This window comes from Cherax quadricarinatus, chromosome 22 (genome assembly GCF_038502225.1).
Source record: "Cherax quadricarinatus isolate ZL_2023a chromosome 22, ASM3850222v1, whole genome shotgun sequence".
NCBI lineage: Eukaryota > Metazoa > Arthropoda > Malacostraca > Decapoda > Parastacidae > Cherax > Cherax quadricarinatus.
The window spans coordinates 36,253,558-36,267,575 of NC_091313.1; the positions used below are offsets into that span (position 1 = coordinate 36,253,558).

A 14,018-nucleotide genomic window follows, 5' to 3' on the forward strand; every position below is an offset into this window, starting at 1 on the left:
ATGTTAGCGACACTCGTCTTTAATTTAGTGCAGCTAGTTTTTCTCCTTTCCTAAAAATCGGGAATACATTTGTAGTCTTCCACACCCCAAGCAGTTCCCCATGTTTCGATAGGTTTACTGAAGATTATTGTTAGTGGCACAGTGCATCTACCCACTCTCTCAGGACCAAAACCGAGATATTATCTGCACCCACCGACTAGCAGTTTCTTCTCCTACTCTTCGGTTGTGTGCTGTATGTACAGCACTTGATGGTGCATCCTACCACCTCGGTTTGCTGGAAGCCTCTCTGTCTCCACTGTGATTACCTTCCTGAATCGGGGGCTGAGCTCATCACATACTTCCTGGTCGTGTGTGTGTTGTGTACTCACCTATATGTGGTTGCAGGGGTCAAGTCATAGCTCCTGGCCCCTGGTGTGTGTGTGTGTGTGTGTGTGTGTGTCTGTCAAGGTGCATTTTGGAAATGGATAGAGAATAGCCCAGCTTCAACTGTACATATTCTGGTTAGAGTCCTTTACAATGGCTTTTCCAAATACAAAAATTTCAATAATCAATCATAATTAAAACAGTTTATTTTCAACATTAATTTTTAAATAAATAAAACAGACTGCTTGAAAAGTGAAAATACAGTAATGAAGACAGAGATGTTGCTGAGAGAGTAAGTAGCTGTCAGCTTATTTTTACTCTTCAGAACGTAGGGAACTGACGATGTGGCGCTACTAATGATAGTGACTAACAATTTCCGCCAGTAAAACAAAGGAAGCGAGGACGTAGCCCAAGAATAACACGTAGAATGCTCCCTGCAGCTGGTGTAGCCGTAACACTTGTGTCCTGTCGTCCTGCGGGATATTCATGATCAGAGTTATGAAGTATAATACATTCAAATATAAATTATTTGGTCATAACCCTAAGTAAACTTTCCATCATTGTAATTTATTGTCGAGAACTGCAAGAACTGATGATTAAGTATATAGACAATTATTAAATACCTTCCAATCACATTCTCAATGTTGTTTAGAAAAATAAAATTTTTTTACAGAACGGGCAGTTAATCGGACAATATTTTTATCGGTATTCTTCGACATGACCGTAATAAACTTTATCGCGGTCAAACTGGTAAAAGTTTCGAACTTAGATTAAAACAACATAAATATAGCATTAGAACTGGACAAGATTCCAATGCTCTATTTATTCATGTGAGAGATTTTAACCATCCAATTGATTTTCAAAAAGTTGAGAAAGTTTTATCAAGCAAGTCCATGGTTGACAGAAATGTAATTGAATCTTATTTCATAAAAAGCAGTTTTGAAAATAATATGAATATTTCCTTAGGTTTGTATAAATTAGATTCATTTATAATTAATGAAATTTGGTTAGAGTTTAATAATACATTGGACAAATAATAAACCTTATTTCTTGGGTAGAATGATTTGTTAGTGGGATGTTGTGAGGACCTCTCTAGTTGGACCAGCGGACCTACTGCAGTGTTCCTCTTTTCTTATGAGTCCGGTATTGCCGCGTGTCAGGTGTTTCTTTGTTGTGGGAGTTGACTGTGAGGTATGGTCTAAGCCCTTTAATTGCCTTCCTTTGATGTTTTACTTTCATAGTTTCTTGACAATGTGAGTAGTCACGAAAGTGCTTGGAATTTCACTACTCTTTAACAGTGGTTGTTTTGCATATATATATATATATATATATATATATATATATATATATATATATATATATATATATATATATATATATATATATATATATATATATATATATATATATATATATATATATATTATTTATTAGCATACTGACATGTATATATCAGCTGTGAGGTGTAAAATGCAACTTTAGTGTATTTCATGCTGGATTACAAAATGGAAATTAAATACATTCACAATCAAGTATAAATATATAGTGGAAGGGCAATATATCATTTTATCAGCAACATTCTCTCACTAACCATACTTACTCTCCTTTTATCCCCCCTTTATTCTTTTTTTTCTTAATTTCCAGGACTATACTCAGTGATGTGAATCTGGATTATATTAAGAAACACAATACTTGCATTGAGATCGTTTCCGGAGAGTCCCTCAGGGCGGAGTGCTGCACCTCCTCTGTTCTCCCGCACTCGTCTGGTTATCACCTCTTTCATCCACTGGTTGGTAATGCCAGAGTCTTTTAACTGCAGTAACAGCTGGTTAAATCGCCGGAAAAATGGTGCGCCTTTCCTAAAGGAGAACAAAATATTATTTTGTAAAAACACCCAGTCATTACAATCTATGTTTCCATCATCTTATACATTTGAGTTACTGCTACACACAACTGCATATAAATAATATATATATATATATATATATATATATATATATATATATATATATATATATATATATATATATATATATATATATATATATATATATATATATATATATATATATATATATATATATCCCAGCCCGAGCCCGACAGTCAGCCTCAAACATGGATTCAAGCTATTTCTATCTCCTTCTGTATGATCTGACCTCTCAAGCAATTTGCTGCCTGGGAATCTGACCGTCCCCAACACTAGTTGCGAATCCTGCTGACTGGGATCTTTCTTTGTATATACCCGCTTGTTTCTCCATGGTGCATTGATATAAAAAAATCGCTTGAGAGGTCAGAACATACAGGATGAGATTGAAATAGCGAATTCCTAGGTACCTTCCCCTCTTTCATATTTTTAAACAAAAATACCAACCACTCCAACACCATATCTCCCCCTGCATTTAACATTTCCGCCATTATCCCGTCAGTTCCAGCAGCTTTACCCCCCTTCATTCTACGTAATGCCTCACGCACTTCCCCGACACTCACATCCTACTCTTCTTCACTCCTAAAAGATGTTATACCTCCCTGGCCAGTGCTGTTTAACAAGATTATTTGGTAGAGCTGAAAGTGGGTGGTTAAATGATATGTCTTCGGAGGCTTCTTACTTTATTGTTAAGTCGTGGTGGGTACACAGGCTTGTGTGTTGTGCCCATGGCCCGGTAGGGGCCATGCTCACGAGGGAGAGAGGAGTGGACTGTTCTTGACTGAGTGATGGGTGTCGCCAGAGTGAGAGTGAGGCAAGGGCAGCCAGGCTGGCATGCCCACCGAGAGGCCTGGCTACAGAGGGCAGCATCTTAGTGCTGCGAAATATGATCTAAGCTGGCAGACAGCATGGGCTGTTTGTGCAGAAAGTACAGGCTGTCTACATACGCTCGGCCACCTACCACGCGTCGTGCCGACGCGAAAATACTGGTGGTAAAAGAAACTCGGTCTCTCTCGTAGGAACAGGGCACAGAACACAAAATAAAAACATATATATACATATGGACATGGAAAAAAAAAACTTCCTACAGGGAGGGAAGAAAAAAACATGTGGGTGTGCTAAACATCGTGGTCATAGGCAGTGAGTGTCAAAGGGCATCACTGCATGCCTTCCTGAGTCTGGACAGATACTGCAACACAGGAGACATCGCTGCAGCTGAGCTGTGATGTAATAGGTTACGGTCTCCTCTGGAACCGTGAAGCAGACATCGTAGGAGTCGCTTCAGGTTTTCACTCAACCTGGGGCACGACATGCTGGTGCCCTCGAGTGAGGCGTCGACAAAACTCAGCAACTGGGCATGACTTCTGGCAAGCGACTCAGGAGGACACTTCTCGACTGGTACTGTCACTGGGCTGTCACTGCCGGCGAGCATGGAGCGAGTTGTGGAGCGAGTCATGGCAGAGACGACTGGGCAAAACATCTGGGAGTCGTAACATCATACACCAGACTGCAGTGAGAGAGCTAGCAGTCAAAGTGACATCTTTGTGCAGGCTGCTCACTGAAGCTTGTGACACGAGGCTGACACAGCGCCTGCCGACAGGGCTAACTGTGGCTTGACGAGTGTCATTCTCTCGGCAGTTGGAGTTATAGCAGAGGTTAGTCTAAGCATCCCCAGACTTGTTTCTCTATATATAACTGCACTCTGAAGGTCTTGAGGTGAAGCGAAACAAATCTCGATGGGAATCGTAGCAGGTACTATTCTGCAGAGCATCACGAGCGATGAGCATAAAAGCTTTCTGTACAAGAGGGCTCGGTCACTCGGGGGCTGAGTAAATCAACTGTCAAATGCACTGGTCACACGGGTGACTTAGCACAGTGGTGCTACTCAGGTCTGGCTCAGACCTCACTGGACACATGGAAACTTTAAACACACCCACGGTACATGCAGTACACTAACATGTGAGAACACTGACTGAGAGGAATTAACACACAACATACATCTTCTCTCAATCTTCTCAACAATACTGAAATAATTACTGAACACTCAATGGTGACATCATGTGATGTCAGGCGTGATGACGTCAGCAGCACTGTGACATCAGCAGACATCTAGAGGTGACGTCAGGCAGACATCGTGAGGTGATGTCAGCAAACATCATGACGTCATGAAGTCGGGCAGCATCGTCAGTGATGTCAATGTGATGTGGGCAGCAGACCACAGCATGAGGCCTGGGACATCTGGTAACTCACGTAGCTGGTAGATCCACGTGACATCGCCCACACCCACGTGGCGTCGGGATCCACGTGGCGTCGTGATCTATGTGGCATGCTGATCCACGTAGCTTCGAGTGGCCTCGGGCACTCGGATACACAGTTCTGGCAATGAATTCACACAGAAAACAGCAGAAAACACAGTAGAGGGAGTGGGCAGTGGTGAGTGGTGTATGGTAGGCTGGTGAGGTGTGAGATTACAGCAGGGCGAGGCAAGGAACCGGCCACTTCCTCTCCCTCCTACAAACACGTGGAGAAAACCACACTGGGCGCAGAAATCACCACAAAACTCACCTCTGGCTTGCTGAAATAGCTGTGCTGAGCTGAACAACAACAGCAACATGCAAGTGACGCTGAACACGTGACTTGAGAAACAGCGTGGAAAGCTGTAGCGTGGGGTCACTGGGACGCCACTTACAATTCTCGGAGAAATTCGGCAAATTTCAGCTGGATCCTGCTTGTACCTGTGTCTGGATGCTCAAACGTGCAGACACGACATCAGGATAACTCGTTGAGAGACAAATGCTTCTTGTATAGGGGGATGGAGTGAAGATGACTTCATACCTCTTCCTTCCTCTCTCCGGGCAAACAACTGCTGCGACCACCGCTGCTACCAATGTTTAACAAGATTATTTGGTAGAGCTGAAAGCGGGTGGTTAAATGATATGTCTTCGGAGGCTTCTTACTTTATTGTTAAGTCGTGGTGGGTACACAGGCTTGTGTGTTGTGCCCATGGCCCGGTAGGGGGCCATGCCCACGAGGGAGAGAGGAGTGGACAGTTCTTGACTGAGTGATGGGTGTCGCCAGAGTGAGAGTGAGGCAAGGGCAGGCAGGCTGGCGTACCCACCGAGAGGCCTGGCTACAGAGGGCAGCATCTTAGTGTCGCGAAATATGAACTAAGCTGGCAGACAGCATGGGCTGTCTGTGCAGACAGTACAGGCTGTCTACAGTGCATGAAATTACTGCCTCCTTTTCTTCGTCGACATTTAAAAGTTCCTCAAAATTTTCCCACCATCTACCAATACCTCCAACTCCCCATCTTCTAACTTCCCTACTACTGACTTCCCTACTAGTAGTAGATAGGTTGTTCCTAGTGTCAGTTTGGTTGTGCTGTCGCAACACACATTCCTCTAGCTCAGCTTCGGAATGCACATTGTCATAGCTGATATGATCAAGGTGAGTTTCCTTAATTGTTCCACTGGCATTCTCCTCACCTGCAACTTATTGCCGTGAAGCTGTCTGAGGACACGAAAGAACCAACAAACTTGGGAACTAGCTCACATATACCAGCGTTTTGAGAGAAGTTTTCTAACAGTTTCAGTCAAATTTTAAATTTGGACCTCCTCGGAGGCCCAAATTTAAATTATAAGTTTGTGTTTGTGCATTTTAAAAGGTTTGAATAAGAAAAAATCGAAGAAATATGGGTATAAGTTTCCAAATGATGATTTGTAAATGCCTCTACTGATTCAGTTAAGTTCTTCGTCACAAATATATTTAAGTATACAACATGACAGGAAATCGTAATGACACGATTGCAAACAAACCATACCATGGGTGAGGTTAGAACCCGCGATCAGAGAGTCTCAAAACTCCAGATCAACGAGCTAGCCACTGAGCCAGCAAGCCAAAATAAGAGTCATCCAACTAGTTATATTTCTACACCATAGGAAGCTTAGCATAGGCACCACTGTGACCACAAATGCAAGTTTTTACAGACGAATCTCCAGCTAGCGTGGCCGTGAAGAATTCTAGCTCAAGTCCCCTCAAAGCCGTCAACATGGCAAGCTGGCCCAGTGGTTAACGCGACGGTCTGGAGTTTTGAGACTCTGATCGCGGGTTCTAACCCTACCCGTGGTATGGTATGGTTTATATTTAAGTGCATTATTCTCTTATGCCGTACTCTCATTATTCCAACTGAGTGCATTGTGGCATAGGGTACTAAGGGTTATTCGATAAAGGGGTACCTTTCTAGGATCGCACAGCGGCCGATTTGCATTTAGTCATCATGTAACACAGAAGGAGACCCTTTAAATGATTGCAGAAATATATATCTTTTTTTTGTTCATCATAAAACTTTTCATTTTATTTCGCTCAAAAGACTGAATACCAATTTTCATGCAATAAATTCCGAGTGCTTCATCCAACTGGCTGCAACTTTCAACGCTAATAAATTGTTAATGTAATTTCTAAGATGTGTAGTTCAGGATATTGGTCTCTTTGAGATGACAAGAGACGGCGTCATCAGTTTGGCTTCAAACCTGATATTTCTGAGTGGATAGTTCGAATTAGTTTAAAAATATGTGTGTTCTAATTTGTCATTTTAATTTGAAGAAATTGGGATATTAGTGTCCCTATTATCACATGTAAATACATTATCAGATTCGCTTCACATGGTCAGTACTAACATATAACTTTATTAAAAACTTATGTTGCACTCTGCAGTATGCCTTTGACGTAAAGGGGGCTGGAGTTATGCAATATGGGAAAACATTACAGAACTTAACACAATTATCGATAACTTGCCTAAATCCCCATCCAAAATCAGCGTTTAAGTATATTCCAGAGCGAGAGATGTAGTAGGGAGACTGGCCGTAGATGTTCGTGTAGAAGGACTGGATGACGACGGTAATGTAATACTTAGTCGTTATGAAACTGTAACTTCCTTCCTTTACCATAGACAAGGCTTCCTCTGCTCTCACAACCTGAATGTAAAAATTGATGAAAAATATTTCCAGGCATATTTTAATATAGACAGACATGCATCATTTTAGAAAAAAAAATATTTGAACACATATTTTAACAGAATGTTAAATGTTTTTTGTGAGTGCCTATTTAATTTCGAGGATCAGATGAAGAAATATTAACTTACATATCTTTATATGCAATTTTTCAGTTATTTAAATCAACATTATGAGTCAACACCACATAACCACACGAAGTGTTAAGGAGCCAGGATCATTATTTTCAAAACTGTATCACAATAGCGTTATCTTCATGGAAATTTTCGTTCATGGTTTTAATGGTCCCAAAGTAGAATGTTGCAAACTTAATTGAAATTGAAAAATAACATATGGCATATTTTTTGTTTCAACTTCCAGTTAACAGTATTCACCAGAAAACACCATAAGTGGTTTTTCTTCATGCTAATATAATGTAATATGACGTAAGTAAGACACGTATGCAACAGTTAGACATCGTTAATCTGAAACGTTTCGCCTACACAGTAGGCTTCTTCAGTCGAGTATAGAAAGTAGGCAGGAGCAGTAGAGATGTGAAGACGATGTAATCAGTCCATCAGTCTTGAAGTCGAAGAATTGAGGTTGTCAGTCCCTCAGCCTGAAGAATCGTTCTGTTATATATTTTGAAACAATGTGGAGATCAAACGACAACGTCGAGACTTATATACTGTCGGAAGGAGAGGTGCAGAGTGGTAGAAGTAATAATGTAATCACTGAGAGGTCACGTCACTCTCAGATCCAACTATTCTCACTTGAAAAAGTTGTCCAAAGTGTTTTCTCTTCTGTACCAAGATGCCATTGTGTTTGACTTCAAGGGTGATGGACTCATTACATCGTCTTCACATTTCTACTACTCCTGCCTACTTTCTGTACTCGACTGAAGAAGACTACTGTGTAGGCGAAACGCTTCGGATTACAGATGCCTAACTGTTGCCTACGTGTTTTACTTGCCAACCTGTCGATAGCTGACATTATTAGAAGTCATCTTGAAGAGCATAATTTGATTAATGAATCTCAGCATGAGTTCACGAGAGGTCGTTCCTGCCTGGCAAATTTACTGACGTTCTGCAATAGAACATTTGAGGCAGTAGACAGTGATAAAGAATATGATATTGTTTATTTGGAATTTAGTAAAGCATTCGATAGAGTACCTCACAAGAGATTCTTAAGAAAAGTGACAGCTCATGGTATAGGAGGTAAAGTTCTAGTATGGATAGAGGCATGGCTTACCAATAGAAAGCAGAGAGTTTCCATTAATAGGATCAAATCTGAATGGGGATTAGTCACTAGTGGCTCAATTTTAGGCCCTTTGTTGTTCATAATTTACATTAATGACCTTGATGAAGGAATTACGAGTGACATGAGCAAATTTGCTGATGATACAAAAACAGGAAGTATGCTTCATTCTGAGGAGGATACCAATGAACTCCAGGAGGATTTGAACAAATTAATGTCTTGGTTTGAAAAATGGCAGATGAAATTCAATGTGGATAAGTGTAAGGTACTAGTCCTTGGTAATGAAAATAACCTTCAATGCTATAAACTATGTGAAGTAGAGCTTGATCATACACTGTAAGCAGAAACCTTAAGCCACAAGCCTCAAAAGTTGTATTGACTGATAGTTGTAATGTAGACTATGGAATCGAGATGGCAACTTCGTGCTTCATCCCAGGCTCACGCACTTGACACTGGCACTGCCTTGTCTATATCACCATTGTAATCGTTATCCTCATAATCATCATTATAGCTATTATTATTATTAAGCTTTCATTGTGTCTGCTTATCATTCTCACTATTTTTAACATCAAAATAATCATAAAAATCATCACCTCTCGTATTCTTATCAACAGCTTCATTTGTTACACTATCAACTTTGCAATCATCATTATTTTTATCTCTATCATCATCAATGCAATCAATGCGGAGAGCAATATTGTTCTATAAACGTTTTGCTTCCGACGTAACGAATGACTGTCTAGCCACACAGGGCATCAATCAACATTGCCATCATAGAGGTTATTGTGAAAGCTCTAATATTTATGAAGGTTAGTGCTAGTGATGTTTGGTGAAGTAAATAGGAGATGGCAAGCCAACTCTAGCACTCTACACGATTTAGAAAGATGAGAAACTGAGAGGACCAGAAAAGTGGGAAACAACAATATCCAGCTGTCTATTTGGCGAAGATTTCTTTACAGACTGAAGTGAATTTTTTTAGTTTAAAGAATAAAATAAGCTCTGGATACTGAAACATACGGAAAATTAAAAAAAAAATTCTTTCATATTGGTTGTGTATTTATTACCGAGTCTCAATCATACTCACCTCCATTTTCTTATAAATAAGTTTCACTACAGGATCTGTATGTGTGGAAAAATATATTCCAGGTGATCCTTTCATATTCCAAGGCTCGATACCCCATCTCCAGTTGTTCAGAGACACCAGGTCCTCCAAGGTTTCCGGAGGTTTACTCTTACTCTGGACTGTGAGATGTGCGATTAATGATGAGCTGTATCCTGTTGTTATGACCAGGCAGAACACCAGCCACACACCTACCAACACCTGTAAACGTAGAATAAACAAGCCTCTAATATGATAACCATCCATTTACCTTCAGACCAACGTTATTTGTTAAGATAACATTAAAGAAAGCAAAGAATGCCATGTGGTAGCGACTTCGACTCACAACTTGAGGATCCTTGGTTTGACATGTTTCATTACATTTGTCTATTAGAGTAACAATAAATAAATAGCTAGATGTTAGTTGACTGTTGTTGGTCATATTCTGCGAGGAAGAAAAATATAAATTTTATTGAGCTAGACTTTTAGAAATGTTCTCACGTTTTTATAAAAATAATGTTAAAAATGTTATTATCAGCAAACATTGTATAATATTATTTGAGTATGTTTATCGATCATATATATTAACGAATTGTTTTGCTCGGAGGATGACCGAGTGTAATTATTGGCTTCACCACTCCTCCTCCAGAGTTATAACCTGTTACACTCAAACACGTTTTGTCCATTGTTTTTTTTATGGACGCTAATTCAGAACTCGGTCTTGTGTCCATGCACAAAGCCTTATGGGGGTGTCGTGCACAGTGTCTTGGGTTTTGTTGGACATATACAGTTTGAGACTATGTTTGTGGGAGCATAGATGGTCTTCTGAAGATTTTATGTCTGATGTGGACATGTTGTAAAAGAGGATTTACTCCATTGTTTACTTTGTCTCTGGGATGAAAGGTTGCCACTTGTAACTATTGCTTAGATTATGCATAACACTCCCTTCAACACACACAAAATATACATGATTAGTTAAATGATGCATAATTACACTTATTGAAGAACATTTTATATCTAAAGATTCAGCAGAGTACACAACTATCTATTACTATTGCCATAACGGTATAATAATATAAAAATACTCCTGTATTGATCTAGATCAATACTGCTCATTACTAGGTAGGGTTCTCACAGTAATGTCGTCTGCAAGTGGCAAATGTTGCACATTACTGACCTGCAGATGCATTGTACTGAGTCACGAATATTTATGTTGTCATGAATGAGCTCAATTGTGATGCCACGTATACCCTATAAGGAAAAAAACTTTATCCCTTGTTTCTTGTCTCAGTCTTTAGTGTCCCATTCTGCAGATTAATGTTAGACTGTGTGGGTCATTGCCTCTCAGTAGAATAAAAAAATATCCATCCCCATTTCAGAGGTTTGCTTTTTGTTCAAAGGATGTTTAAGCATGTATCATTAACATTAATTATCAAAATTTCCTTGTATGTAAAAGTTTTTATGTAATCACTAATGTATTATTTACAGCTTAAGACTGTAACTTCAAGAACGTTTTTTTTGTAAGTCGTTCACATTTGCTGCTTTGTATGCAATGCATATTCTGAAGTAACCGAATTTATTTTTCAAATATCTTACAATTCATGAATATTTCACAAATAATATCTCTATTATTTCTGCTTCCCAGGAAGTGTGGATCTAATAGTTACTTCTGATATGAGAGCCGAACCTTTGTGGTGGGTGACTGGCTGCAGGGAGTCATATTACGACCCACCACTCTCTTACCTCATTCCTCCTTAGCCCCTATGCTGCAGCAGTTATTTGGTTGATGTGCGCCTTAGGAGATGAGATTCATCCCAGGATTCTTTTCCTTGAGTGAGATTTGTAGTCTCTGACCCCTTAGACTGCACTCCGTCTATTGTCTTCTTTGCCTTTCCCCAATCTTCAAGACTTTGCAGTTGGTGGGGTTGAACTCCAGGAGCCAGTTTCTGGACCAGACCTGCAGCCTGTTCAGATCCTTTTGTAGTTCTCCGTGGTCCTCGATCTATTGAATTTTTCTCATTAACTTCACATTATCTCCAAACAGGGACACTCATGAGTCTATTCCATCCGCCATGTCGTTCACATAAACCAGAAACAGCACCGGTCCTAAGACTGACCCCTGTGGAACCCAGCTCGTCACAGGCGCCCACTTTGACACCTCGTCGCGTACTCGCTGATGTCTTCCCGATAGGTATTTCCTGATCCATTGCAGTGCCTTCCCTGTTATCCCTGCCTGGCCCTCGAGCTTTTGCACTAATCTCTTGTGTGGAACCGTGTCAAAAGCTTACATACAGTCCAAGAAAACGCAATCTACCCACCCCGCTCTCTCACTTGTCTTACTGCTGTCACCCTGCCATAGAACTCGAATAGGTTTGTAACACAGTATTTCTCGTCCCTCAGTCAGTGCTTGTCGTTGAAAAGCTCATTCCTTTCCAGGTGCTCCACCACTCTTCTGACAGTCTTCTCCATGACTTTGCACGCTATACATATCAGTGACAATGGTCTGTAGTTTAATGTTTCGTATCTGTCTGTCTCTCTTAAAAATTGGGACTACATTAGCTGTCTTCCATACCTCAGATAGTCGCCTTGTTTCGATAGATGTGTTGAAGATTGATGTTAGTGGTACACATAGCACCTCTGCTCCCTCTCTCAGGACCCATGGAGAGATGTTATTCGGTCTCATCGCCTTTGAGGTATTTAGCTCGCTTAGCAGCCTCTTCACTTCTTCCTAGGTTATAGGTATTGTTTCCAACATTTTATGGTGTACCCCACCTCTCCGACTTTCCGGAGTCCCTTCTCTCTCCTCTGTGAACACTTCTTTGAATATCATGATGAGCTCCCCACATACTTCTCGGTCGTTTCTTGTGTTCTCCCCTCTTTTTTTCCTCAGCTTGATTACCTGGTCCTTGACTGTTTTTTCTTTCTGATGTGGCTGTACAACAGTTTCGGGTCAGATTTGGCTTTCGCTGCTCTGTCATTTTCATTGTCGTTGGACCTCCATTTTTACCTGTTCATATTCATTTCTGGCTCTACGACTGATCTCCTTATTCTCCTGGGTGCTTTGCCTTCTATACTTCTTCCATTCTCTAGCACACTTCGGTTTTGCCTTTCTACACCTTTAAGTGAACCCAGGGCCTTCTCGTTATTTCTCTTACCCTTGGGTACAAACCTTCCCTCAGCCTCTTTGCATATTTTTGTCACATTCCATCATCTCATTTACTGACTTCCCTGCAAGTGCTCTGTCCTAATGAACCTCGTGCAGGAAATTCTTCATGTTTCTGTAGTCCCTTCTCTTGTAGTCTGGCTTCGTTCGTCTTACCCTTCCTGTTTCCCTCTCCACTTGTAACTTTACTATGTATTCGAGGCTCACTGGCCCCGAGGGGTCTTTCATGTGTGATGTTCTCAATATCTCCACTAAAGGTGGATCCTAGGTTCAGTCTTGTTAGTTCGTCCTCGCCCCTTACGTGTTGGTACATGAGGTTTTCCAGTACAACCTCCATCATCCTAGCCCTCCACGTTTCTGGGCCCTCATAAGAACATAAGAACATAAGAAAGAAGGAACACTGCAACAGGCCTACTGACCCATGCAGAGCAGGTCCATGTCCCCCCCGGATTAGCCCAATGACCCACCCAGTCTGGTCACCTCCACTCAAAGGAGCACGGCACCAGACCCAGCAGCACAAGCTAGTCAGGTCCAACTCACACCCACCCACGCCCACTCATGCATTTATCCAACCCATTTTATAAAACTACACAACGTTTTAGCCTCAATAACTGTACTCGGGAGTTTGTTCCACTCATTCACAACTCTATTACCAAACCAGTGCTTTCCAATATCCTTCCTGAATCCGAATTTTTCCAACTTGAAACCATTGCTGCGAGTCCTGTCTTGGCTGGAAATTTTCAGCACGCTATATACATCCACTTTATTTATTCCTGTTTCCCATTTATACACCTCGATCATATCTCCCCTAATTCTACGCCTTTCGAGAAAGTGCAGATTCAGGGCATCAGTCTATCCTCATAGTGAAGATTTCGGATACATGGGATCATCTTTGTCATCCTCCTCTGTACGTTTTCCAGAGCATTTATATCCATTCTGTAATACGGTGACCAGAACTGAGCAGCATAGTCTAAATGAGGCCTAACCAAAGATATAGAGTTGAAGAACAACCTGAGGACTTCTATTATTTATACTTCCAGATATGAAGCCAATAATTCTGTTAGCTTTATTGTGAACACTAATGCACTGTTGTCTTGGTTTTAGATTACTGCTAACCAGAGCTCCTAAATCCTTTTCGCAATCAGTAGTATTAAGATCTACATTATTTAGTTTATATGTCGCATGGTTATTTTCCTGTCCAACATTTAGAACTTTGCATTTGTC

General features: G+C 40.8%; 1 protein-coding gene across 1 annotated transcript in view; it reads right to left on the reverse strand.

Annotated features, from left to right (window-relative positions):
- Positions 1-608: 608 nt before the first annotated feature.
- LOC128689814 (ionotropic receptor 21a-like) overlaps positions 609-14,018 on the reverse strand; it is a 116,219-nt gene continuing 102,809 nt past the window's right edge. The window contains exons 9-12 of the mRNA XM_070087666.1: positions 9,617-9,853; positions 7,082-7,260; positions 2,060-2,222; positions 609-836 (exon numbers count right to left, since the gene is read on the reverse strand). Coding sequence (XP_069943767.1) covers positions 717-836; positions 2,060-2,222; positions 7,082-7,260; positions 9,617-9,853 — 699 coding nt within the window. The 3' untranslated portion in view covers positions 609-716. The remainder of the gene's footprint in view (positions 837-2,059; positions 2,223-7,081; positions 7,261-9,616; positions 9,854-14,018) is intronic.